Source organism: Lonchura striata, chromosome 26 (assembly GCF_046129695.1).
Source record: "Lonchura striata isolate bLonStr1 chromosome 26, bLonStr1.mat, whole genome shotgun sequence".
Lineage (NCBI taxonomy): Eukaryota > Metazoa > Chordata > Aves > Passeriformes > Estrildidae > Lonchura > Lonchura striata.
The window spans coordinates 7,591,792-7,619,375 of NC_134628.1; the positions used below are offsets into that span (position 1 = coordinate 7,591,792).

Below are 27,584 nucleotides of genomic sequence, written 5' to 3' on the forward strand. Positions count from 1 at the left end.
GCAGGGATTAAGGGAGACTCAGTGATGCATAAAGATAAAATGGATATGCAAACAACAAGCAAGCCAGAAACAAAACTCCCATCCCACTGCAGCACTATGAGAGCCACTCCCCCACCAGCAGCAGCTCACTCTGCTTTACAAACTGCTTTTGCGGTGGGAGCAGGAATCAGGGAGATGGGATCAGCAAAGAGATCCAGCAGATCATGGAAAACATAAGACAGCCTGGTGCCAGCACTCAGCTGTGACCAGGAGGGTCTGGGGAAGATGCCTGAGGTGTGGGGGTCTCTGTGCTGCCCATGCAAAGCATTTCAAGGAAAGGGAAGTGGGGCTGGTGATGAATGACCCCATCCCTCAGTGTGGGCTTGGAGCCTGCAGCATCCTCTGCCCTGCTTTGTGATCATCAACCACTAGGAGATAACTCTGTCACCACAGGGTCCTTTCTGACTGCATCAGGGGGATGCATGGTGGCTCTGGGAGCAGTTCAGAGCCCCCCTCGTTGCAGCAGGGGGGCCCGGAGGACCACACAAGGGGGCTGGCAGAACATGGAGGGTTTAATGCTACCAACTCCCCCAAAAGCTTCCTCTCCTTCCCCTGCTCCACTGTCACTGCAAAATCCCTAAGTCCCTGGCTTGTGAGAGCAGAAGAAAAGCTCTTGCAGGGTGCTACTACACAAAAGAAGGGGGGCAGGACCCCATTACACCAGTCCCAACCCTTCCCTCCCCTGCACACAGCTGCCATGAGCCTTCCTGCCCATGTGCAAAACAAGGCCATAAATCCAAACGGAGCCAAGTCTTGCCATGAAAGGTTGCCTAAGTCCATAGGAAGCAGCCCCTTCCCTCCCCAGGGAACACTCACATCAGTTAAGGCTGCATTGATGTAGTTGTTGCTGTCTCCATCCACGGAGATGAGGAAGGGAAGGCATCGGTCGGGCGGCAGGACGTCCATGCTGCGGTTGCGCTCCCGGTTGCGGGGCAGGAGCGCGATGCTGCACTCCTCCACATCCAGGTGTGGGGTCACCGAGTTCAGGGTCTGCGGGAACACGGGCCCCCCTCAAACCCCTGCCTAGTCCCAGCAGGGGTGGGCACGGGGAGGGTGAGGACAAGGGGGAGCTGCAGAGGTTTTGGTAGGCTCACCTGGAACTCCTCACGCAGCTGCGAGGAGTTGCTCTGTGGCTCTATCCTCACCATCTCCTTGTAGGTGGGCTTGAACTCGCTGGCGGGGATGCTGGTCTCCCCACACAGACAGGCCTCCAGGATGGCATCATGGATGAAGATGTACTGCTCCTTTGGGGAGGAGAGGGGACAGTGCTGAGCCTCCAGAGCCAGCTGGTGACAGCAGCCCCACGTGTCTCCAGCTGCCCCTGACGGCCGCTCACCTCTGTCTGGATCATGTTGATCCTCCGTGAGCAGAGGGTCTTCACGCAGTTGTAGATGTCCACGACGCCCTCGCACTCAGCCATGTCCAACATCACATCCAGGACGATGTAACAGCCAGTCCTCCCTGTGCCAGCACTGGGGATGGAGGGGAAACAGCAAACACATCCACATACAGCCCGAAAGGCTGCTGGGCACCAAGCAAGGCCTCTGTGGGCTCAACACACAGACCCTGTACCAGGCAGCCCTGCAGGGCTGCCAGGACCTCAGACACCTCCAGAGCCTGGTCTACCCTTAAACCTGTGTGTGAAGATCAGGTGGGCACCCAGGTCTAAAGTTCATTTTTAATTTAACACAGCAGAACACATGGTTTTTGCAACAAAACCGACAACTAAAACATCTGAGTGCCAACAGTCCCCTGGGATCCTAGACCAAAAGCACAAAGGAGGGCTCAGCCCTGAGGTGTGGGAGAACAGGGAGGCTCCCCTGGCATGAGTAGGTCTGAATGCACCAGGGGAGACCCTCAGGATAAGGCTAAGCCCAGCAGGGCACACAGAGCCAGCCCAGCAGTGGTGACATCCCAGGTCCTGGCATGGCTGGAGTCACAGTCAAAATCAAACTACTGTGCCCTGACCCCCACCCCCCATGATGTGTCAGGAACAGAACTACCCCTCTCTTCCTTTCCTACAGAGTCTTTTCCAGAGAAATACTAATTTCTGGGGCTGATGAATCACTCGTCGTGATTATCAGTGATTACAGGCTACAGGCACTAATCACACTGGCTGGTGAATGAACGCTGATGAGGCAGTTGACAGGGAGAAATCAAATAAAAAATAAAAAATCCCTCCCACTCATCAGCTCCTCCTGGTTTGCCCAGTGGAGGAAAAGCCATTAGCCCATCATGTGGGAATGCCTGCTCAGGGCACAGAGAGCTACCAAAGCTACTCAGATGTGTCACTCATGTCCTCCCAGCTCCAGCGGCCGTGGCTGAGCCCTGCAGGGACAGCCCTGTAGTTAAACCTGGGAATGGGGCTGTCCTGCTGTCCCCCTGCCTCTCCTTTCAGCCAGACCCCACGTCCTGACCATCAGCTGGGGTCAGGCTGCCCACTGCCATTTCACCTTTGCCCACTGGGACACAGCTGTATCACCAGTAACAGGCTAGGGCAGCCCCAAAACAGTGCTGCTCCCTGCTCATCCCCCTGGACCAGCCCCAGACCCTCATCCCTGCTGCCACCAGCCCAGTGGTGACACTTCACAGACAGATGCCATCGCAGAGGGACGTCAAGGCCAGGCTGGACAAAGATTGGAGGAATCTTGACTAGTGGAAGGTGTTTTGGCCTATGAGTGGGCCAGGGGATGAGCTTTAAAGTCCCCTCCACCCCCACCCATCCCACATGCCGTGCCCCCACCTGCAGTGGATGACGATGGGGCCGGCATCAGGAGGTGTGGATGCCTTCACCCTGCGGATGAAGGCCAGCAGCCCAGTGGCGTGGTAGGGGACACCGTGCTCGGGCCACGACATGAAGTGGAACTGCTTCACCTCGTGCCGGGCCGAGTAACCCCGCTGCAAGGGAAGGGTGAGAGGGCAAGGTCACCCAAACACTTGATTTTCTCAGGAATCCATGATTTTGCCAGCTCAGCATCCAGGCAGATGGACCACACAGCAGTCATATGCTTGGGCAGCCCCACAGCTTGCTCCTCTTGGCTGCAAGAGGGTTAAAAACCACCAAGGAGAAAAAGGAAGAAGTAGCAGCAGCCTCAGGCCTCCCTGCACTATACCCAGAAATTAATTTAACATTCCTAGAGACTAAGGGATAAATTGCACTGGCTCCATCTCCAGTTACCACGCTGCAGAGTGATGGCTACAGCACCTCCAGCCCAGAGGACAGGAATGCATCCTTCACTCACAGGAAAATTAAACACTCACTCACTGTCCAAACGAAGGTGGGACTGAGCCAGTCACCTGGCACAGGGTGCAGAGACAGGGAAAAGGCAAAAGGAAGGAGCAACTGGTGAGCCCATATTGGGTACATAAACAGGACACTCGTGAGTGCCAAGCTGTGGAGCGTGAGAGGTGCCCGAGGCAGGGGTCTGTCCCCGAGGCAGGGGTCTGTCCCCGAGGCAGGGGTCTGTCCCCGAGGCAGGGGTCTGTCCCCGAGGCAGGGGTCTGTCCCCGAGGCAGGGGTCTGTCCCCGAGGCGGGGGTCTGTCCCCGAGGCAGGGGTCTGTCCCCGAGGCGGGGGCAGGCAGGGGCAGGGCCGTACCCTCTCAAGGGCGAAGGTGCGCACAGCGTACTCAGCCAATGTCTCCGACTCCACCAGCGTGATCTTGATGTCTCCGTACATCTCAGAGTCATCTGGCCAGTACTTGGAGCATTTCACCTGCAAGGAGAGCACAGGATGGGGGCTTGGCTCTGCAGAAGTGGCTTCCAGCAGGGATGTGATGGCACGGCATGGGAACAGGGATGCTTACCCGGCCCACCTCCACCAGCTTGGTGATCATCACAATGCTGGAACAGTGCTCTTGCCACACCATGCGCCAAAAGTCGTACACCATGTCCTGCTTGGGCCCTGTGGGACACAGTAAAAGCCCCCACGGATGGATGGGCACCACCACCAGAACCCATCCCTGGCAATGGCCCAATGCCACCATGTCTCCCCTCCTGCTTCTGAGGCACAAACTCAGAGATGCTCCACAGCATCTCAGAGCCCTTTTCCCCAGGGCTGTGCAGTGCCAAAGGGAGGCAGGAGGGGTAGGAGCATCTCCATATTGGCCCCTTCCCCTCCTTTCTTGCTCCTGCAAGGTTTAATCCCATCAGGAATAAGATCTGGCTGCTGCACAGGAGGTGAGGAGCCATTAGCTGAGAGGGCAGGGCATAACTCACCTTGTGTGGCTATGAAATGGTTGGACCTGTGGTAGCCCTGCAAGGGAAGCAGAGACATCAATCCCAAGCTGAGGCACAGACCCTTAGACATTTTCCAGTCACCCAACTGGTAGAAATTCCCCAGAGCCACTGGGCCAGGTCCTGCAAGGCCACTGCAGGAGGAGGTTCAGCAGCCATCCCATACTCAGTAGAACCTGTCCTGGGACGGTGCATTTCCTGCATCCCACAAGAGGTTTATGTAATGCCCAACCCACAGCCCTGGTCTACAAAATCCTTTATCAACACCTTGAGGGATCCACAAGCTCCGCTCCACTCCAGCTCCTGCTGCCATCACATCGCTGCCAGGAGAGCCCCATCAGTGACCCCCGCATCGCACAGCAGCCATCTGCTACTGAGACAGCCCCACTCCCCTCCTTCATCTCAGCTGCTCAACCCTTAACAAGGACATGCCAAAGAGCACATTCCAGCCAGGCTACTGCCAGAGGGACTGTGGACACAGTGTCCCACGCCCTGGCCGTGGGTCCAGCAGAGTTAAACCACACCACACGCATGGAGGTGACAGTGGCTTCTCCATCCCCTGTGGGCCTTTTCACAGGGGATTTCTGTGGGCCAAATTCAACTTCTTCTCAGAGCCCAGGGGCTCTGCTTTCCATGCCCCAGTGCCACACAGACCTTGCTTTCCCATTCTCTAGACATTCCCAGGTGTATGGAGACATTTTCCCAGCCTGCCTCTTCCTGATGGTATTTAGACCACACTGCCCAGGGTGAGGCCTGGCAGGAGATGGGAGCAGAGAAGGGAGGAGAGGGGGAAGAGTCTACTTACTTCTCGGTTAATCCGAATCTTAACGATCCCATTGGGACAGAGGTTTGAGAGAAAAAGATCAGAGACATTAGTGAGGCACAGAGCAGAGAGGGGTTAGAGCAGCTGCCCTGGAGCAGGCCATGGAGAGACAGGGCAGGAAGGACACAGGGGACAGGGACAGGCTGAGGGACACTGCTTGGGCACTGGGATCAGGCCACCACTGACAGACAACACCCACTGGGCAGCAGAGAAAAGTGGGATTTGCTGCTGCTTCCAGGAGACGCTGGAGCCTTCCTGCAGCTGCTCTGGTCCCAGCATCGCTGGAGGTGACAGAGGACATCGCCCTTGGGGACACTGCTCTCAGAGGACACCAGGGCTGGGCTCTGCCCAGATTCACACACACCAGCAGGATCAAGGGGTACTCCAGTTTGAGCCCCAGATGGTCCCTTGGTACTCTCAAACTCTGTATCCCCCACCCAGGGAGAGGGAGATCCACAGCCACATGAGCAGGTGAGGGGGAAGAGGATAGAAAAGCAGAGAGGGAATGAAAAGGAGGGACAGAGCAGAGTAGAGAGAGATGCAACAAGCAGAAACTGCTGATGAACACAAATAAATCAGGCAGGTCCTTTATGATGTGTTCCAGGGATGCACTGACCAGCCCGCCCTGGGCTGTCCAAAGTCCTCCAAATGCTGCTGGACAGACCCTGAGAGGCCACAGGAAGCTCGTATTGCAGCTCAGAACCCCAGGGACACAGGCCCTGTCCCCACTTACGTCGATGTAGTTGGCGTTGATGTAGTCAGAGTTGGGGTCACCCAGCAGTGGGTGCAGCTTCACGCGGTGACGGTCATCTGGGGAAAGGGGACAAGGAATCATTAGTGCCTGCCCACCCACCTGGGCACCCTGGGCAATCACTCTGGCCCAGGAATCTGTAGAACATGGGATTCTGGAGGTGTTTGGTGTGTCTAAGCCTTTGCTAAAGGCACTCACATGTGGACACATGATCCTGTCTCCCTTTGGTCTTATCTTTCTTCTTTGAAGCATCCCAGCCTTCAAAGAAACTCTGTAAGGAAAGGATGGACATCTCGAGCTGAGGGTGGGACTTTGGGGTCTCCCCAGCCCCAAAAGCTCCCTGGGGAGCAGGACAGACAGGGTGGTCCCTCCACCCCAACACCTGGCTCCTGCAGCCTCATGTCCACCTCCACAGCACACTCTGCCAGCTACACACTCCTGTTACATCCATAAAACAGTCCATTTTCCAGCAAATTACAGACTGCCTGTTTTGTTTTGTTTTGTTTTGTTTTTTTCCTAGGATTGGTTGTAGTTCTTTTTATTTTTTTTATTCCTAAACCTCCCTAGCTCCTTTCTCTCCCCAGCACAGAACAGGTTTGTGTGTAATAACAGTAACATTCATAGACTGGCATAAGAGGTGGAAAGTGGAAGGAAATTACATGTTTTCTCCCCTACCATAATATCTGAGTGCTTTCAAATGACTAGTTCTAAGAACATACAGCAGCTTTTCAAGGAGCACTAATGATTATCACAAGCCCTGGTTTGTCCAATGTGTGAAAGGGGAGGGGAGAGCTCCTGCTCCTGAAACAGCTGAGCATAAAACAGTAATTTCACTGGGAAATTTCAATCTGCAGACTTGTGGGACACTGAGGAGTCAGGAAATGACCTCACTGGTGTGCTGAGGCAGAGGCTTGTGAAATAACCTGCTCTGTTACAAGTGTTCTGACCCGGCCAGCTGGGATGGACATGATGCTACCAACAGCTCTTGGGAAAGAAATCCCTCCCCTGGCATCACCCTCTCCAGCATCCTCTCCAGCTGGTCTTGGAGCTGCCAGACTGCAGAGCATTTGCTTGTTCTTAGGCTATGGTCATGCTTATCACAGGCCGAGTGTGCTGGAGAGCAGACGGCGACATAGTGATGCCCAGGGGAAGGAAAGGGAAAGGAAGGAGCAGCCCTGGCCCTTGCAGGAGAGCTGGGATGATGCACTGCGGACAGGGCTGGCCAGCCTGGCTTGGCTCATCTCGGGGACCTGCTCAAGCTGAGAAATAACCAGAGCTGCCAGCACCAGCCATTCAATCCCTACTCAGGGACACCCCCCATGCTGACAATGCCAGCCCAGAGCTGTGAGCTCCAGTTCCCATCCAGAGATCCACACCTAGAGCATCCTCTCCTTGCACACGGATCCTATCCGTGTCCCCCCGTCCATCCTACCTCCCCCTCCCCTCAAGATGCTGGCACAAGCTGTCCCTACCTCATACTCCTGCTTGAAGCCATAGCCTTCTGCCGTCTTCATCTGGTTGATGTGCTGCAGGAGGTCGGCCACGCGCACGGCCGGGTGCAGCTGCCCCGTGTGGTACGGAGAGCCCTTGCGGCCACACTGCCGCCGCGGGGAGCCCCCCAGGAGGCTGCTGGACTCATTGACCACACTGCTGCGCTGGTCACCTGCGCAAGGGAGGGACAGCGAGGGGTCATCAGGGCAGCAAAACCTTTGTCTGCATCCCCATCACCTCCTCACACCCACAGAGGGGTGGGGAAAACATACCTGGGAGATGCGGCTGCTGCAGGCTGGGGACCACCAAGGGACCAGCCCTCAATCCCACTCCCACCCTCTCATGCTCTCTGCAGCTCTTCCTACACCACAAAGCCAAAAATGTCCAGTACAGCCTTTTCGGACCTCAGCAGGTCTATTAGAAATCACTGGGTAAGGCCATAAGGGGATAATAACCTCATTTCCCCTCGGCTGGAACAATGAGCTCCCATGCAGACAAGCAAGAGCTCCATGCCCAAATATTCACACAAGATCCTGAGTTGAAAAATCACCTTGCCAAAGTCTCCAGCACAGCTTAACAGTTCATTTCCCTCACTGCTAGAGACCAACACTGGATTCCTCATGCTGCCACAAATGGAGCTTGCTGCTGTTTGATGGAGAGCCTGTGCAGTATTTACCTGGTTTATGCCTTTCCTGTGGCATTACTAGCAGACCCAGGCTAAGACCTCACCTGTGTTTGTCAGGGCAAGTTCTCACACCAGATCCCAAAATCTGGGTTTGCAGAAAGCCTGATGCTCTGCTACTCCCAGAGATGGGCAGGCAGGGACCCATGGAATGGTTTGGGTTGGAAGGGAACTTAAAGCCCATCCAGCACTACCCCCTGCCATGGGCAAGGATACTTCCCACTGTCCCAGGATGCTCCAGCCCTGTCCAGCTTGGCCTTGGACACTTCCAGGGATCCAGGGGCAGCCACAGCTTCTCTGGCCACCCTGTGCCAGGGCCTCAGTACCCTCAGAGGGAAGAATTCCTTCCCAATATCCCATCCATCCCTGCCCTCTGGCAGTGGGAACTAACAGGACAACCCAGGAGAGTGCCTCCACATCCCATGATCTCACCAATGGGCTCATCAACTGCTGCTCATCAGGGATTAAAGAAGAATTAATTAATTGCTGGCACTTGCAAGTTGCTGCCACAGCCACACAGCTGAGGAACCTCATGGGGTTTCCATGAGGATTAGTGACTTTCTTTTAAATGCATAGAAACTGAAGTGGGGGTGGTGGGGGGAACAGCCACCAACAGACACCAAGTCATGAATTTCCCTCCGTTAATTACGGATGTTTACAGGCAATAGAGACTCTCCCAGCCATGGCAGGCAGCCCAAGATCGCCAGCTCAGCCCCAGCTCAGCCCTAGCAGCCTTTGAGAATTTGGCTGCTGCCAAAATAAAAATACACCTAACCTAGCTCGATGTATTAAGAGGAGGAAAAGTTTGCCCTCTGGGCTTTAATGAGCCATGAGACAATGGCAGGAAGCGCATTAGTCCCGCAGCCAGTGCGGAAGAGCTGCGTGCAGGCGGCGTCTTGCAGCTACTGTAACAGATGTTATTAGCATATGGCTGAAACTGGGGCAGCCAAGGAGTTATTTTACAACTAAATCAGCATGGAGACACATTCTCCAGTGGGTATGAAGTTATCAGTCTCCCTCTGATGTGAGCACAGGGGCTCTTTAATCCTTCAATGCCCAGGCTATGCAGGGACAGCTGGGGGAAAGCTTCCAACCTCTGTATAAGCCAGGAGGTGAGATTCACCCAGTTCCAGGGGGCTGCAGCCAGATCCTGATCCCACAGATGGCCTCAACCTGCCCAGCCACAAACTCAGATATCCATGAGAATATAGAGACCCAGCTCCCCACAAGAGCTTCCCCTTCAGCACAGCCTGGATGGTGATAAAAGCTCCAACATCAATGAAATCCATGCCCTTGAAGATTTACACAGGGCAGGGAAGAGCCTGCTACGCTACACACATCAGACTAAAACAGATGTAACACCAAGCCTCCAAGAGAATCACAGAATTATCCTGAGTTGAAAGGAATCCACAGAGACCCCCGAGTCCAACTTCTGGCCCTGCACAAACTCTCCAACAACCCCACCCTATGCCTGACAGCGTAGTCCAAACACTCCTTGTGCTCTGGCAGGCTGTTTTTATGATATTTTGTGGTTATTGGGCACCTTTACAGCTGGAAGGAAGCAGGGGGATGCCAGGGTCCCTATCCTTACCTTGGTTGCCACAGCTGTGGGATGGGAGCAGGGGGATGATGGGTTACCACCCTCACCTCTGTTTCCAGAGCTGTGGAAGGAGAACAGAGGATGCCAAGCTCCCACCCTCACCTCTGTTTCCGTAGCCATGGGTGTCCATGAAGGACAGCCCCAGGCGCTCATCCTCCTGCAGGGTGCTCTGGTCGGTGAAGCTCCTGTCGATGGCACTCATCATGTGCGTCTTCTCATGCCGGTAGTTTATGGTGGCTTTGGTCATATTCACAGGTTTCCTGCAGTGGGGAAGAGCAGAAGTGAGCAGAGCTCACCATCAGGTGCTCTAAAGTCCCCTCAAAGCTCCTGGGCTCAGATTATTCTGGGAGCAGAACAGATTATTTGCAGCAGTGTGGTCATCATGCTTTGGTGCTCTGCTGTCCTAAGCCAGTCACAGCCACACATGCAGCACTCCTTGCTGTCTGCAGCAACTCCAGCTGCTCAACCTCAATGTCCCCCTCCTGTCCCTTGCCTTTGAACAGCCAGGTATGCTCCTTGTGCAGTCAAATGCTCTCTGCAGCCATCTCCCATCACAGGGATCAGCCCCAGCCTTCCCCAGCTCTGTTTCTCCAGACATGACCCTCTGGTCTAGTGGAAGTTGTCCCTGCCCATGGCAAGGGTTGGAATAAGATGAGCTTTAAGGTCCCTTCCAAGCCAAATCATTCTGTGATTTTAAATCCATGTCAGGGGCCAAATCCATCCCAAGGGATGGGCGGAACCCCCTGAGTAAACCCATGCATGCTCAGCACCCACTGTGGATGCTTTTCCCCCCATGCAGGGTCTTTTAGGCAGGTAATGAACATGCTGGGAAATCCCAGGAGTTCTCACTGGGACAGAACCTCCCACCTCAAATTCAAGTCATTTAGGCAAAGAAACCTGAATGAATGTTTTTGAGAGGCAGCATCAGGCTCTGAAGCCAGAGCAGCAATTAAGCCATAAGGATGAACAGGAAATCTGAGCCCATGTTGGCATTGTGGTGGGGCTGGAACACTGCAAGGCACTGCTAAAATCCAGAATTCAACTCAGAGTTGCTGACCCTTCCCCTATACACTGCCTTCTGTCTCTAACAAGCTCAGCAGCATTATTTTCCCTGATCCAAAGTGCCCCTTAAAATGCACTTGACAGAGATAAGGACTGGTTGGAGCAGTAGGGTGAGAGGGGTGGCTGTGAGGAGGATGAAGCAGGAGAATGACAATTACTTACGGGTAATAGGAGTAAGAATAGTAGTTCCTCCTGGCAAGCGTGCAAAGAGAACAGCAGAAATTGCATAAGCAGCTTTTCTCCAGTATTGGGAAGGGAGGTTACAGGGCAAGTCAGCTGCCAGAAAATTCAATGCACCATAAAGGAATCAGGCTCCCCTGTGGCACCCACGGGTTATTTACTCCAGGCAGGAGCCAGCATCCTGGCAGGAGTGCATAAGCACCGACTCTCAGCGTGACCACACTTGTGGTGGGTGTCCACAGCACCCAAGGGGTTATTCCATAATTTTTAAGAGTGAACAACAAAGATGTCCCAAATGTAGGGATTTCCCCATGGCTGCTAGTTAGGGGCCCAGAGGGGAAGATGGCATTGTGATGTCACATTCCCAGCGCACCATTTACTAGAGACAAACATATTCCAAGGCTTCATTTCCCTTCCACCACATCAGTGTTTCTCCAATAGCAAAGCACTGGAGAAGATTTACGAGCCCAGCTTCCCAACAGCCCCAAAAAACCTCTCAGTACCAGATCTAATTTGTGGCTCTGGTTTATCCTTCAACAGGTTCACCCTGGGATGCTGAAGCAGAGCTGCTCCTCCTCCTCCTCCTGTCCTGCAGCACTGGCAATGGGAATGCAGCAGCCACACTCATAGCTTCCCACCCACAGCATAACTCCCCAAAACACATCAGCACTGCTGGCATCTGCTCCATCAGGGAAGGAGCCAATGGAACCATAAGCCAGCCCTACACCTCAAAGTGTGCAGGGATGCTACAGCCCCACTCTTCCAGCAATGTAAATCCACAAGGATCCTTCCAGGGTGCACGGAGCCATAAAGAGCTTTGCAGATTTATGGGGGCTGAGGCTCTGCCCTGCTGTTTTTCTCTCCCTCTGGCTGTTCACATACTTTGCTCCATCCTCCCAAGCCCCGTGTTTAATTGCTGTCCTTTATCCCAGCTCTGAGAGCCTCTGCAGCCCGGCGCTGCCTCGAGCCCTGCAGAGAACAAGCAACTTTTCCAGGGCATTGCATCCACGTGAAAAGCAGCGGCTACATCCCCAGCGCTCTCGGGGATGAGTGTCCCGAAAAGCCCGCACCCTCCTCCCTCCCAGCCCATGAGCTTCCCCAGTGCAAGCCCACCACAATGGTCACAGCCACATCCATGCTGGATGTGCCCCTGCTGGCCTGGCCAAGGCAACAGGGAAGCCCAGAGGCAACATCTCTGTGTATACTAAGCTGATTTTTGTAATTTTGGGCTGGGGGTGCAGGGCTGCACACCCTGGGGGTCTCGTGGCTGCTGTTGGCAGGGAAGAGCTGGTGCGATGGGGACAGCTGGGCTCAGGACCAGTGCAGGGCTCAGGCAAAGGCCAGAAGCGTTTCCATCCATGAAGGATCACCAGAGCAGCACAAAGCCAAGAACCAGCAGGAAAAGAAGCAAAATTCAAAAAAAATATGAGGAAGAGGGACAGTGGAACAAAGCTGCAGTAGGTAGGGACATCCACAGGATTTTGCTGCTCAGTCCCCAATGTCCCCTACCATGCCTGGTATCACAGAGCAGGGGGGGCTCTGTGCCCAGTGGGATGCACAGGCACATGGAGACACAGCTTGAGGGAACATCTGAAGCCTGCCCAGCACAGCTGAATCCCCACCAGTAACTCCAGTTAGTGCTGGGGCGGCAGAGAAGGGCTGAGCCGGGAGGGAGGAAGGGAGGGACACATGAAGCACTAGCCACCAGCCCAGGTCTCCTTACCCCTTCCGAATGGCAACGATGATAGCTCCCAGCAGGATAATCAGGATGATGAGCCCTCCGGCACAGATCCCCAGGATGAGGCCCATCTCCTCCGAGTGCTGGGACACCTCCAGGGGACGCTTGCTCTCTTTGCAGGCAGCTGCCAGGGGACAGGGACAGGCAGGAGGGGTGGGTGGACCACACTCCACTCCAGGGGGATTGGCAACATCACGCATGGAAATACTGAGATTCATCCCATGGGATGCTTGTTTCTCCACGAACACAAATGATTTCACCAAGATGCTGCAGGGCTCTGCAGTGATCCACTATGACCATGGACAAGTCCCTCTCTCAGTCCCAGTGGGGTGGGACAGTCCCTCTGTTCACCTTTCATCACACCCCACTAAGATCATCCATCCCTGGATTCAGCATCCAGCACCACCATTGCAGCCCCACGTCCACCATGGTAACAGCATTAAGAAGGAAAATTCAACCAAGGGAAAAACCCCAGATGCCAAAGAGCGTGGGAAAGTGTGGGGCAGAGGTGGAATAAACCATCACATGCAGCCCAGCCACTGCTGACCCACCAGCAGAGCCCTGGCAGCCGGAGCAGCTGTGGGGTGGAGCCACAGCCTCAGTGGGATCAGGGGAAAAGGAGGGCTCACCTTTGCGAGCAATCCGGACACAGTTCAGCCGAGTTTCCTATGGAGGTAAAAATGGGGGTCAGTGCTGGATGAGCATCCCAGCAGCTCTGCTCCCCACTGTCACCCAAGAGAGGCTGGGTGGGCACAGGGCTGGTCCACTGGTGCTTCAGCCCCCAAATTGAGGGGGTCCATGGGTGATTTGTGCTGCAGCACCCGAAGAGCTCCTGGGCACCCACATCCCAAGAGATGCTGCTGGATGATCTGTCCCCAGCATTCCCAGGTTTAGCTGGAGCCACCGCTCCTGGCACAGAGGGGATGGTGAAGCTCAAGAGAATGGAGAACCCAGCAGATGCAGCCAAGTCACATGTGCCACCAGCTACAGCTGAAACACTCCCAAGTTGTCATCAAGAGCTTCATGGGTTTGTCTTCCATCAAAGTTTCAAGCCCCAGTCCTGGTGCTCTGCACCTGCTGCCAAGGTTGCCATGAAGCTCCAGCTTAAGTCTCCAACATCTTTAACATTTGCAATTTAGGGATGGTTTCAGCTACAATATTCCATTTTTCCATGCATCCAACTTCTGTTGCAAAATAAAAAGCACTACTTTGCCAGTATTGTCTTCTCCAAGCATCCTCCAGTCTCTCAAGACACCAGACACAATGTGCTCCCATCCACCCTTGGCCCAAGACCTCCCCATGCCACATGTCCAGGCAGGGCACTGCTCTCCCTGGGATCTCCAGTTTTTCCTTCTCCTGCTTCTTGCTTCATCTGGCACAAAAAACATTAAAAACCCCAGCTACAATCCAGCGTTTTTCCAACATCTGATGGCAGCTGATATAAATCCATTACCTCCCAGCAAGCAGGAAAGATGTAACACAGCATCAGCCACCAGTTATTATCCAGTGGTGCCAAGTGAGCCAGAGCCAGGACCCTCCCTGTCCCTCTAGGCTCTAATGACAACGAAGAAGTGAGGCGTGAAGGACCCCGGAGCAAAGAATAGGACTCAGTAACCACTTTCCAGCAGGACTGAGATGTGCAGGATGAGGATGCTCCCGCAGGTTGGACAGGAGTTGCTGCAGCAGATGATGCCAAGAAGGGTCTCCCCAGGGTCCCGGTGGTCCTGCTGGTGACTTGAAGGAATCAGCCCAGGGGATGCAGGGAGTGCAGCTCCACAGAGGGAAATGGCAGCAGCAGGGAGGGAGGGGCAGCCCCAGAGCTTCCAGAAGTTCTCTGGAGCTGGGACTGGACATCCTGCCAGTACTAAGGCCCAACAGTGACACACAGCTCTGGCTGCCCAAACCGTCCTTCTCCAATCCAGGTGCAGCCCCAGGAACAGGGGCTCCCCTGCACTGGTGCTTGTTGGTGTCCTGGATGGTACTGTAGTGGATGGGGGAAATTAGACTACTCCATCCCCAGCATTGGCACAGGGATGGGGACAGGCACCACCCAGGAGTGTTGGAGCAGACACCCACCCATCATCTCAACACACCATAAGGGTGGCCTGGAGCACCAACTGCCCCCTGGCAGGACATCAGGGGTGAACCCAGAGGGTGACCCAGGAGAGGGAGATCTAAAAGTAGTCCCATTTTTACCAACCCCCAGACCCCAGCCTGCCCTTATCTGGTCCAGCCCCTGGCTGGAGCAGGGTGACAGGGCTACTCACCCCTTTGAGGTTGCTCATGGCCTGAAAGTAGATGAGATAGGCCTTCTTGGGCTCCAGCGGTGGGTTCCAGTAGCCACTGTAGGTGTGGTTGTCCCCCACAGTGAAGGGCTTGGCCTCGGTGAGGCTGCTGGCGGGCAGCTCTGCCCCAAAGTAGTGCACGGAGCCACGGGACATGGCATCATCGAAGGTGAGCGGCACTGGGAAGCACTCCTGCCCCCCCAGCTCTCGCTTCAGCTTTTTGGGCCGGTCCTCCTCCACAATTACCTGATAGGTGCTGGTGAGGGTCAGGCATGAGTTAGTTTTGGGAAGAATGGTCCTACCCTTCCTTGGACCCTGCTGTGCCACCCCATTCTGGGGTCTTGCCCTCCTGCAGCCCCAACCTACCTGATGGGAGCCCCTCTGCCCTGTGCTGGCCGCAGTAGCACCGTGATGGTGCTCTCTGACTCGCTCAGTGGTGATGGCATGTCCCCGTAGTCGAAGGTGGGAGCTGCAATGGGAACTGGGGTGAGTCCTGGGGCTCCCCTGGCTTAGGGGAAACTGAGGCATGAGCAGCTTTGCCCAGGTCAAGGCATCACCCCCTGGTGTAATAAGAATTACTACAAATAAAGTAAAAATCCTCCCCATGTCTTGAACAAGAGTTGAGAGATGACCCTTGAGTGTGCACAAGGGAGGTTACCAACACCAGACTGGCAGAGGGGAAGAAACCAAGAGTGGGATCAAATCTCAGCAGGACCCAAATGCTCCAGTCTTGAGATGCACCTAAAAACAGCACCACTCGGAACCACTGGCACAGTGTGAGCTTCCCCCACCCCAGGGCAGAAGCACACCGAGCCAGCCCAGTGGCACCCCCAAACCAAGGTGGGGTACTTCCATCAAGCCTGATATAGCCTTGTGGTCCCCAAACCATTGCTGGCAGCCACTGGGGTCCAGCTTGAGCTGCTTTGTCCCAGTGCCCCCCACTCACACACAGTTCAGGCCTATTTGCTGCAGTTAATGCCATGCCATGGACATGAGCAAAGAACCCCAAGCACTGCACAACTCCTTAACAAAGCCCAATTAATCCCTTGCTCGTACACTGAGAGCTCAGACAGTACCAAGCACCAGCACTGGGCTGGCCAGGCTCCCCAAACAGGGACCCACCAGTCTGGGGACAGCCTGGGGGCTCACAGCACAGCTGCCACCACCAAGAGCATCTTTATAAAGCAGTATTCAGCCACCAAAACACTGCCAGTCACCAAAACCACAGGAGTGAGCCAGAGGCTCCACACCACTATAGGACACCTGAGTGAAGGAGAAGCCCCAGCAGCAGGAATGGAGTGGGGGAACCTACCAGAGATGTTGGTGGTGATCTCGGTGAGCGCCGTCTGGCCAAAGCCCTTGCCGGTGCGGGCCCGCACTGAGAACAGGTAGGTGGTGCCGGGGTGGAGGTTGGAGAACACATGGTAGGTCTCATTGCGCAGCTTGGACACCGTGCGCCGTGGGCCCGGAACATTCACCGCGGGGTCTGAGGACTCGATGCTCTGGTAGCTGATCTGCAGAGACAGGGCACAGCATCACCCATGGCAGTGGGAGAGGAACAGAGCCCAGATTCAGGTGGAAAAAGGATTAAAACAATGAACTCAGAGGAGGGTATGATCACAGGGCAGCCTGGAGGCAGCCAGGGACTTTTTGAGATGAAACAAAAGCAGAGGTTCACTGGAAAAGCCAAAGGGCTCAGAAGTAGCAGCAGCTGCCTCTAATCCTTCTGGCTGACAGCAGAGGTTGTCCCAGACCCCTCCAACACACCCCTCAGCAGGACCCTCCCATGTCCCCATGCACCCCAGGTGCCACACCAGCCAGGATGTACCTCGTACTGTGTGATGAGGCCATTGGGCTCCACCGGTTCCTCCCACTTCAGGAATATCATGTCCTCCAGCGGGGTGAAGGTGAGGGACTCAGAGGCGATGCCACCAGGCACTGGGGAAGGAAAGGAGTTGTTTGGATGCAGCTGGAAACCAGTCTGTAAGGAGAAGTCCCCCAGGAAGCCCCCCTGGGTGGCAGTTGTGCCCTGTGACTAAGCCACCACACTCCCTTTGCCATGTCATCTGGTGCATGTGCCACCAGACAGGATTGGTGGCTCCCCAGGGAGCCATCCAAGACATTGATGGTCCTGGACATGCTGGTAACACTTTGCCACAGGAGGGGGAGGTCCCCACACCAGCACAAACCCCACAGGTAGCACCTCCAGCACCTCAGCCCAGGCACCGGCAGCAGCACAGGGTGCCTGAGCTTTCCAGCATGAGGAAAAGAAATAAATTCCCTTTTCCCCCACAACTCAATTCCCCCCCAGAGCCATTATCATCCTGTGGAGACACTGCTAGCAAGCAGCAACATCCTCACAAGCAGATGGGCTCAATGTGGCCCGGCCTCCCCTCCAATTAACACCACCACAATAATAACTGTAATCACTGACAGCAATCAGCGGCACTGGGATCAATATCCAATCCTTTATGATGGATTTCTCCACCTGAGGGGTCAGCAACAAAAGGCAATGGCTTGGGGAGGCACTGGCAGCATCCGCCGCCCCCAACCTTGCAGGGGACAGCTCTTCTCTCTGATTGGTGTTTTTCACAGCTTTTCTTTGGGTGTAATTATGGGACTGGGAGAGAGGGTTCACCTCCCGCGCTTCCCACCATGCAAACGCACCGTTTCTACCTGATTTACAAGTAAATTTAATCAGAGGCACTGTGTCCTACACATGTATCCAGGCACTTATTAAATTTGGGAAGAATTACGGAAACCTGTGGGGCAGTAAAGTGTGCACCTACAGAGATTCGGTTTCAATACACAGAACCTACACTATAGATAATTATATGTTATTTTTTATGATTATATATAGCCTGCGTGATATAGACAATTACATCTTATTTTCTATTATATGTTGTATCATGTCATTGTCTATAGGATAATTTATGTATTATCTTATTATAATACCTATTATTATAATACCGATATATTCATATAAATATGCATACACATATATGTATTCAAGTATAGATATCGCACTTCCATCCCAATTGAGAGAGGCAGAGGATCCACACAAGAGCTCCCAGGTGTACATATACCCCTCTGCTATCCATATTTGAACACATATTTATTTATGGAATTATATATATTTATCCTGGCTTGCATCACATGCACCCTGCCTGCACCTGGGAGAAGTGGCTCCCTGCAACACCATCACATGCCAGATATTTTCACAGGTCCCTGGGATTGAGTTTCATCATTTCATGCACACACAAAATGAAGTCTCCAGTTGTGGGTCACCTGGATCCATGGGGTGCACTGAAGCACCAGCTGGACAACCTATGGATGCAGCACACTTCCCTCAGTGTCCTGCCCACAAGCCCAGCACAACCCTGCCTGGGGTCCAAGAAGGATACTGTAAACAACACCCTTGGTTTGGCCCAGTTAATCACATTTTCCAGTCCAAAACCAGGGTTTACCACTCAGGATGCAGAGGTGCATCTTTGTACCCCATCAACAGCAGCCCCAGGGGATGCTGCTGTCAAAACTGGCCTTGTGCCAAACAAACCACCATTAGGAGTCCTGTCATTAACGAGCTTTCGGCACCTTGGTTTACTTGCAGGGGCAGCTGTTCATCCTGCAGTTCTAGGAGCTCAAACCCTCATCATCCTCCTAGGCAGGCTGGGCCAGACATGTGAGGAGTATCTGCCATATGTCCGTAGGAGGATATCCATAGATCCATCGCCATGAGACCAAAGGTATACACAGCCTCAAGTTGAATCCATGGGGAAGCCAGCAGCCCCAGTTAACTGAGGCACAAGAAAAAGCAGCTGGAGTGATTACAGTATAGCAAAAAGACATCTGGAGCTTCTGTTTTAATATTCCATAAGCAAACAGCTGGAGCAGTCACAGCCTAGTGAGAACAAGTGGAGCAATTGTAGCTGGAAAATAAACCACTGGCCGGGTGGAGCTGGGTGCCCCCACTGGGGCAAGCTGAGGGCTGGAGATGTAGGAAGCGCTGGTGTACAGAGGAAGGTGCTGGATTTAGGTTTTGAAGATGAAAAAGGACCTGGAGATGCTTTCAACATCTCTCCAGCTCTTCAGGTTTTGCTTTTCAGCCTGGGAGACAGGAGTGAGTTTTGTGCATGTAATGGCAAGTCCTGGGTAGGGGAATTCCATGGCAGGCTTCTCCTCAGGGGTCCTCCAGGGCTCTGAAGGCAGCTCAATCCTTTGCAATTATCAGTTCTTTCACTCTAATTGCTGGGTTTTTATGCTAAAAAGTGCTTAGGAGATTAATCCCGTTCTTGCTTAATGGATGATTCCATGAGAGCCAGGGATGCTCCAGCCACACTCAGCAGTGGAAGAGGCCAGTTCTGGATGTGGCCTGTCACTGATGGGTGGCACTGAACACACAGAGCCAGCTCTGTCCTGTAGCTCCTGCCATATCCCCTGGATCTCCAAAGCCCAGAGTGACTCAGGCACTGCTGATGGCGAGCTGCCGTCAGGGTGAGGGGCAGGTGAAGCCAGAGCTGGGAGACCTCTCCAGCAGCCTCAGCTTGAGCAGATCCTCAGGGAAGAGTTCACCAGAGCAAGAGATTCCAAAAACAAAAAGTCCTGGAGCAATGCTGGAGCGTCCATCAAGGATGTCCTCCCACTCAGGTGACAGGGAACTCGGAACGGGGCACAGCCAGAACAGGGGGAAAACAGGAGCAAAGCTGCTGCCAGAAACTGGGACCTTATCACTGCAGAGCTCTCTGCACAAACCCAACCTCACCCGAGAACAAACTTCACCAAGGAAGAGCACCAGAAAAGCCAAGAAAAGCTGCACCTGCCCTGATAAACAGCACTTTCCCAGAAATACAGCAGTGCCCAATCCTTCGAAACCAAGCAGATAAAAGATGTTACCTGAGTGCAAAGCATTCATTGATTTAATTGCTGTTATTATGGCTGCCAGGCTTTGGTTCCCAATAACAGGTGAGTGAGCATGACTTATGTGATGAGAGAAGCTGGGTATGAGCCAACTCCCACACCCTCCACTGGACCAGCCATGGGTAAAATTCCACTCCAAGGATGAGGGCAGTGTGTCCACAGTGACATCCCCATCCAGTCCCTGAGCCTCCCAGGCCTCCAGGCATCTCCCTTCCCCAAACACCATCACTGCCCCTTTTTCTCTCCCCCTGTTGCACACCACTGGGGCTATGAGATCCTTTTCACCTCCCCCTTGGCTCAGGAGATATCCCCATCATGCCCATGGGCCAGGAGCCAGGGATGCACACCATGCCACAGGAAAAGCCCCAGCAGCTCACCAGCTACAGAGTTCCAATTTTGGGGATGAGGCACCTCCCCGAGCAGACTCACCATCCTCATCTGTCTGGAATATCGCCTCCTTGCCCTCCTTGCGTCCCTCAGGGTTGGAGAGGATGAGCTTGACGTGGATGTTCTTGTAGGGCAGCAGATTTTTGATGGTGTAGCGGTTGGTGTTCCGCTCCATCTTCACACACTCCTGGAAGGTCTGGTTGTGGCCACTGCCCACAAAGTAGCGGTAGCACAGGGACATGGTGTAGGTGTGGCAGCGGGTCAGGTTGTAGCCCAGTGGCTCCCACTGCAATGTCAGCTGTCTGGACTGGATTTCAGAGAAAGCCAGGCCTTTGGGAGCTCGCATGGGCTCTGTGGGGAAGAGAGACGAGGGGAGGTGAGCAAGAAGGCAAACATCTCATGGATGTACGTGTCTTATCAGGGAAAAACCCTTTTGTCCATAGGGACAAGAACAGACAGCAACCCTGACTGCGGGACCAGCTCCAGCACAGACTGCTGCTGCCCTGTAGACAGGGCTGGGAACACCATTGGGGATATCTCTCAGCCACCAGCCCTGCAGGCTTGGGCCCCAGGTTCATCCTTCCCTGTAGAGGTGAAGCAGGGTACCAGCCCCACAAGCAGCCCCAGCTACCCACAGAAAGGTGCCCGCACCACACAGATCCTTGTGCTGTCATCACGCCCAAGTCAGACTCTTGAGACAAGAGGGACCAAGTGCCCTTAGTGGGAGGGAATTTAATCAGCTCTAATTTGAGTAAATGGGAGAAGTTAACGAGGCAGCACCTCTGCCAACAGCACACACACACAGACACACAGAGGTGCCTTGGGTTAGCTCCTCTCCTCGCCACAGGAAGGAGGAGGGCTCGGGGTGCCAGGAGAGCTGTCCGGAGGGATGCCACGGGGCCCACCTGCGCACTTGGTGCGGCTGATGAGGGGCGGCCCCGGCTTGCCGGTGCCCCCCTCACCGGGCCGGGTGAGCAGGACGCTGATCTCGTACTCCGTGTCGGGGTCCAGGTGCCAGAGCTTGTAGGTCTGCATGTTGACAGCGTGGACCTCTGACCAGGGCCCCGAGGTCATGCGGTACTCAATCTCCTTGCGCACAATGGGGCCGTCACCAATGATGGAGTTGGTGTTGAGCTGGATGATGAGGTAGGTGGAGCCGGCCCGGAGCAGCTGGGGGGGAGCAATGGGGGTAGGGGGCTCTGGAAGACAGCACAGAAGGGGCAGGTGGAGCATCCCTAGAGCCAGGCCAGTGCTGGCACAACCACAGGTACCACAGTTTTATTTTATTGTTTACAGGCTGTAGTCAACACATTTCCAGTGTATCTTCCCACACCAACCCACCATAATCAGGCTGGAGAAGAGAACCTTTGGGGTGTCTAATGTGGCTTTCCAGTATCTGAAAGGGGCTACTGAAAAGAGATGGCGAGGGACATTTTACAAGAGCATGTAGTGACAGAACAAGGGAAAATGGCCTCACACTGACAGAGAGTAGGTTTAGATTAGATATCAGGAAAAGATTCTTCCCTGTGAGGGTGGGGAGGCCCTGGGACAGGTTGCCCAGAGAAGACGTGGCTACCCCATTCCAGGAAGTGTCCAAGGCCAGCCTCTGAGCAACCTGGTCAAGTGGAAGGTGTCCCTGCTCATGGCAGGGGATGGAACTGGATGAGTTTTAAGGTCCCTTCCAACCCAAACCATTCTGGGATTCATGCTCCAGAGCACAGAACAAACTCAGATTCCCCATCCAGAGGACATGGGAGTCACCCAAGGACAGGAAGGCACCATCCAGTCTTCAAATGTCAGTGTGTGCCTGTGCCCTCCATCATTTTCAGAAGGCTTTAACAGCCACGATAGGGTTTCATCTGATCAAACCTTAATTATTTTTGTAAGTCACACAAGCCCAGCATGGTGTCGCACAGTTTCACCATAATTAATTAATTCCCACCTACCGGAATCAAAAATAAATGATCTAAAGCCACCAGGAAAGGCAGTTTCTGGTTTTATGCTGCACAGTCCATGTTTAGCAACTCTTCCACAGTGAGAAACTGCAATCCCAGTGTTCCAGGCATCCCGCCTTCCTCTGCACACAGCGGTGCAGGAGGGGCCCAATGTGGGCAAGGGCAGCTCACCCACCTTTGACAATGAGCTCGGCGAAGTTGGAGACGCCGGCGCCACGGGCGGACTGGGTGACGCAGCGGTACAGGTCCTGCTCCGCCTTGGACACCGCGTCCAGCTGGAACGTGGCCAGGAAGCGCCGGTGGCTGATGTGCTTCACCAAGGCGGCGGGGACCACCTCGCCGCTCTGCCTCTGCCCACAGGACACACACAGAGTCACCTCCAGAGCCAACAGGGGTGTCCCCAAATGGTGTCTAATTAAAAGCAGGGGGATCACCCTTCTCCCACCAAGTCCAGCAGGGTTTTCTCCCACAGCAAAGCCGCATGTGGGGCTGGCTGTGGCAGTTTCCCCACCACCATTCCTCACCTGCATGAGGAAGCGCTCAGCCTCAGCAGCCTTGCCAGCGGCCACACACTGGAAGGTGGCGTTTTGTCCCGCATTCACCTCCACATCACCCAGGCGGGAGAAATGAGGCGCTTTCGCTGCCGAGGGACAAAGCAAGAGGTGAGGAAGGACCTGAGCTCCAAGGAGAACCATGGCAGCACTGCCACAAAAATCCCTTCCTGCCCAAAAACCCACCCAGGATGTCACAGCTGAGCCGAGCTCTGGACAGGCTTGATGCCCACCCTCACAGCCTGGCTCCAAGTGAGGCATGTGCTCCTGTCCTCACAGAACCAGCCAGTGTCCCAGAGAGGGATAAGCCTTCCTCTCCAGCACCCCACAATGCTGGTGCCAGATGCAGAGTATGGGATTGATAGAGGGGGCAGATCTCCTGCCCAGCCTAGAAGAAATAGGAGGTGACCCCAAGAGCCAATGTCTTGGGACAGTCTGGGATTTTGGACCCCCACCAGCCTGGGTGGCCCCTCTTGACGGGGACACTCAGGCCTTGTGTTCAATCTGTGCTTTTCCAAGGTTTTATAAAAACAAAAAGCAGCAAAAAAGATGCAAAAAAGGAGCCTCAGAGGTGCCCAGGAGATGGAGCTCCACCAGCTCAGGAAACACCAGGACACCCAGGTGCCACCAGGCTGCACCCCGGCATTAGGCCTTCTTCTCTCCCCAGGACCATTCCAATGGACTCCAGCTCCAAGCCCTGCTGCCCAGCCCAGACGGAACCCCCTGCTCAGGTCCCATCCCATGGTACTCACAGCATGGATAATTCAGGAGCAAAATGTCATCCAGGCCCAGGTACCCCCTGCGCTCGCTGGAAACCACCGCCTCGAAGAGCACCTGCAGCACCAAACAGGGGTCACCCGTGGCCGGGGGGTCCGGGCTGGGGCCGGGGGCTGCTGGGCCTCACCTGATACTCGCTGGGCCAGAACAGGCTGACTGCCAGCTCTGCTTGGTGCCACTGGCGGCCGTGCGAGCCGGACGCGTTCCAGACGGCGCTGCCCACCAGGCCCCCGGTGACCCAGACGTAGGCGCTGAGGGTGCCAGGGCTGTGGCCATCCCGGCTGAACATGAAGTAGCTAAACTGGAGGCAGTGGGTGTCATTCTCACTCAGTGCCTGGAAGAGCAGGTGAGCTTTCTGGCCCGGGGTGTGCTGAGAGGAGTTCACCATCAGGTAGGAGCCTGAGGCAGCAGGGGAGAGGGGGAGAGAGCAGAGTTAACTACGAGGATGATGAAGGGTCTGGAGGGGCCATACAGGGGGGGGCTGAGGGAACTTGGTGTGTTCAGCTGGAGCAGGGCACACTGAGGGCAGAGCTCAGGGACCTGCAGCTCCTCCCAAGGGGCAGCTCCCATCCCTGCCCTGGGACAGGGACAGGAGCAAGGGCACGGCTGGAGCTGGGCCAGGGCAGGGCAGGCTGGAGCTCAGGGAAAGGTTCTTCCCCCAGAGGTGCTGGCACTGCCCAGGCTGCCCAGGGAATGGACACAGCCCCAAGGCTGCCAGAGCTCCAGGAGTCTTTAGACAGCGCTGCCAAGGATGCCCAGGATGGCATTGTTGGGGTGTCTGTACAGGGACAGGGTTGGACTGGATGATCCTTGTGGGTCCTCCCCAACTAAGGAGATTCTATGATTCTAATCTCCCTGTTCCACCTCGCCTGAGCTTTGCCAGCAGGGACAGAGAAGGTAGAGGATATGGGACCACAAAATGCCCATCTGCCCCAGAGCACTGGTCCATGACAGTCCATGAGGATGTGCACAGGAGGAACTTGGGAGAGAGTCAGGAGCAGATGCCTTCTGGGCATCAGCAGGACACTGCAGTGGGACCTGGCTGCTGGATGAGGAGGGGAGGATCAGAGCTGCTGCCTCCCCAGGGCCCCAGGGTCAGGAAAGGCTCCGATGTCACCCTCCTTTAAACTCTCACAACTTTGACTGCATCAATCCCCTCCACAGCTGGGCCCCAGCTGTTTAACTCCATTCCCAGCTCCTCGTATCATTTACCACACAGTTGTCACCACACTTAAACTGCACTCAGCAGGCACTCGCAGAGGGAAATCCTCACTGGCTTAAGGAGCAGCAGCAGCATCCCAGCTCTCAGAGGTGCCTGGCATGTCATTCCCAAACCTGCCCCACCAGCAGCAGCCGCTGGGATCCCACCACCCACCACCCAACATCACCAGCAGCAAAACTAGGAGCCGCAGCACAGCCGTGAGCCGTACTTATAGGGCAGGCAGGGTGACAAAGGGGATCCCAAAGGCAGCGTCACTCCCTGTCCTGCACGCTCCAAGCCAGGCAGTCTGGAGGCAGGGGGGGGGATGCAGAAATCCCAGCCCTTCATTGCAGCTCCCAGAGCTGTCCATCACAGCCATGGGGCTGGCATACAGGATGGATGGGAAGCTGCCCCACCAAATCCTCCCCCTCACCAAAGGCAAGGGGATTATTAATCTCCATTTTAATACCAGCACAAGCTGGAAGTAACAAAGTTGGGCCATTTATTCAAGCCTATCATTGTTTTCCTGACAGTCAGTGCTTCATTATCAATTAATTCTAAACTCAGGCACTTTCCTCCCCTCAACTCCCACTGAGCAGCTCCAAAAAAAGTCAAAGGAAGATGCAGGGGAATTGCAGGGGGCACCCATCCATCTCCCTACAACACACGGGATTGCAGGGGGCACCCATCCATGCCCATGCAGCATTTGGTATGACAGGGAGCACCCATCTATTGCCCTGGAGTTTGGGACCTGCACCTGGGGGGACCCCAAAACACCCAGGGGGTCACAGCACCAGCTGAGGTGACACTATGCCAGTACCAGATGCATCCCCCACTGTATCCTTCAGGGACAGGAGCTGGGACAAGGGAAAGAATCCCTAAAAGGGAAATTTTCCCCACACCACTGACCTGCATGGCTGCCTGGCCCTGCCAGCCCCTTGGGGTGGCTACTCAGGGTGAAATAAAACGGTGACAATTTATTTCCTTGGAGTCCAGCACAGCTCGTTTCACCCACCAAGGGGAAGGCACTATGTCCATTCTTCTCTTTTTTCTCTTCTCATTTCCCCCAGCAAAATTACTTCTGCTCTAATGAGATCAGCCCCATTTGGTCCAGGCAACAGCTGAGTGGAGAGAGACCACTGACCCACCCCATGCCAAGGGATATCTCTCAAAAGCCACCTCATTAATAAATGGGCTCTTGTTAACACACAGGCCCTTCCACTGCCCTCCCTTTACAAATAAAAAGCTACAGGACCAAAATAAAGAGGCTAACACTAAAATTAAACCTCTGCTGAGCTATTTTAAAAGACAGAGAATGCCCATAAGGTCACCTGAGAGCAGGGATGCACCTGAGCATCCCTCGTCAGGCAGAGCTTCCCACACACACTATTTTCCCCTCTTAATTTTCTTCCTGGTGTTGCAGCATTGGGAAAAGCAGGTTCCAGCCACTTGCTTTTGTGCTAATTTTATCCTCCTCTGCTGTAAATATCTGGCATTAGCCTGAAGCCCAGGGTGTGGGTTGGGTTTCTTTTATAAATATAAGAGAAGCAGAGGTACTTCAAACTGCCAGAGGGTAGGGTTGGATGGGATACTGGGAAGGGACTGTTCCCTGTGAGGAGGGGGGGGAGAGGCTGGCAAAGGGTGCCCAGAGCAGCCATGGCTCCCCTGGATCCCTGGAAGTGCCCAAGGCCAGTTGAAGCCCTGCATGCCCACAGGGAAGGGGAAGTTCTTCCAATCATGCTGCCCATCCCAAGGGTTCTGCCTGCCACTGCACCCCTCCAGGAAAAACCCAAACAGCCCCACAAGAAGAGGAGGAAAGAACCGACTCCCCCCAGTTCCCTGTCTCAATGAGATTTTCCTTCTACAAAATCACTGAGAGATAAAAATAAATTTTAAAAAACTTCCAAGAGCTATTAGAAAGCAAGGAAGGCAGGCAGGATGATAGGGAGAGGGCGGCACTGCCAGACAAGAGGTGCCAGGGGAGCAGGTCTGAGCACTGCAGCATCTGTCTCCAGGAAATCCCACTGGAAGACAAAGCTGATGTGTGCCAGATCCTTCTCAGTGTCAGAGCCGGCACAGGAACCAGGGAACCACTCCCCACTTCTGTGCTGAGCATCTCCCAAAGCAGCCCCAGCACCAAGGGCTGATCTCCCACCACCACGGGGTCCTTGGACAAACTAAGCAATTCTCATGGGAGCAAACAATCAGGCTTCATTGTTCAAGGGTTTTATGAATTGCAGCAGGAGCTGATTGGGAAGCAGTGCTGAAGCTGAGAGCTGAAGGAGCAGCTCCTTGGATGGGATGAGGAGACATCAGAGCTCTTCAAGGTGGGGACAACAGCTCAGTCCCCCCCAGCAGAGGGACAGGGTTGTGCAAGGACACAGCAGCTCCATGCACTTAGAAGCTCCGATGCACATGGGGTTTCCTATGTCAGTGAATTTGGAAGGAAAATCTAGGGAAAAGAACATTTGAAGAAAAAAGCCACTCACAAATATGTTGTTTTAATATTTTGAGTGAGCTCTTTTCAGTGCCAAAAGAGACTCCAGGAGAGCAGGAGAGGGACTTGGGACAAGAGCCTGGAGGGACAGGACAAGGGGAATATGACTTCCCACTTCCAGAGGGCAGGGATGGATGGGCTATTGGGGAGGAATTGCTCCCTGGGAGGCCCTAGCAGAGGATGCTCAGAGAAGCTGGGGCTGCCCCTGGATCCCTGGAAGTGTCCAAGGCCAGGCTGGATGGAACTTGGAGCACCATGGGATAGTGGAAGGTGTCCCTGCCCATGGCAGGGGTGGAACTGGATAAGTTTTAAGGTCCCTTACATCCCAAGTCAGTCATATTACAAGCTCACACCTGCCTTACCCAGCTCTCCACTCCTTTAAAAAAGGAAAAATAAAGAGACAAAAAAAAAAA

At 54.5% G+C, this 27,584-nt stretch overlaps 1 protein-coding gene across 2 annotated transcripts in view; it reads right to left on the bottom strand.

Annotated features, from left to right (window-relative positions):
* PTPRU (protein tyrosine phosphatase receptor type U) overlaps positions 1–27,584 on the bottom strand; it is a 55,472-nt gene that overhangs the window by 12,226 nt on the left and 15,662 nt on the right. Inside the window, exons 3-27 of one of the 2 annotated variants that reach the window (XM_021528367.2) lie at positions 23,601–23,872; positions 23,449–23,530; positions 22,670–22,785; positions 22,321–22,495; positions 21,096–21,389; positions 20,233–20,541; positions 16,715–16,824; positions 16,199–16,400; positions 15,253–15,355; positions 14,869–15,142; positions 13,231–13,267; positions 12,587–12,725; positions 10,846–10,875; positions 9,724–9,881; positions 7,321–7,511; positions 6,047–6,119; positions 5,831–5,907; positions 5,080–5,097; positions 4,257–4,293; positions 3,845–3,942; positions 3,637–3,753; positions 2,783–2,937; positions 1,376–1,511; positions 1,134–1,283; positions 856–1,029 (exon numbers count right to left, since the gene is read on the bottom strand). In XM_021528367.2, the coding sequence (XP_021384042.1) occupies positions 856–1,029; positions 1,134–1,283; positions 1,376–1,511; positions 2,783–2,937; positions 3,637–3,753; positions 3,845–3,942; positions 4,257–4,293; positions 5,080–5,097; positions 5,831–5,907; positions 6,047–6,119; positions 7,321–7,511; positions 9,724–9,881; positions 10,846–10,875; positions 12,587–12,725; positions 13,231–13,267; positions 14,869–15,142; positions 15,253–15,355; positions 16,199–16,400; positions 16,715–16,824; positions 20,233–20,541; positions 21,096–21,389; positions 22,321–22,495; positions 22,670–22,785; positions 23,449–23,530; positions 23,601–23,872 (3,527 nt within the window). The remainder of the gene's footprint in view (positions 1–855; positions 1,030–1,133; positions 1,284–1,375; positions 1,512–2,782; positions 2,938–3,636; positions 3,754–3,844; positions 3,943–4,256; positions 4,294–5,079; positions 5,098–5,830; positions 5,908–6,046; positions 6,120–7,320; positions 7,512–9,723; positions 9,882–10,845; positions 10,876–12,586; positions 12,726–13,230; positions 13,268–14,868; positions 15,143–15,252; positions 15,356–16,198; positions 16,401–16,714; positions 16,825–20,232; positions 20,542–21,095; positions 21,390–22,320; positions 22,496–22,669; positions 22,786–23,448; positions 23,531–23,600; positions 23,873–27,584) is intronic. The other variant, XM_021528370.2, reaches the window with a different exon arrangement.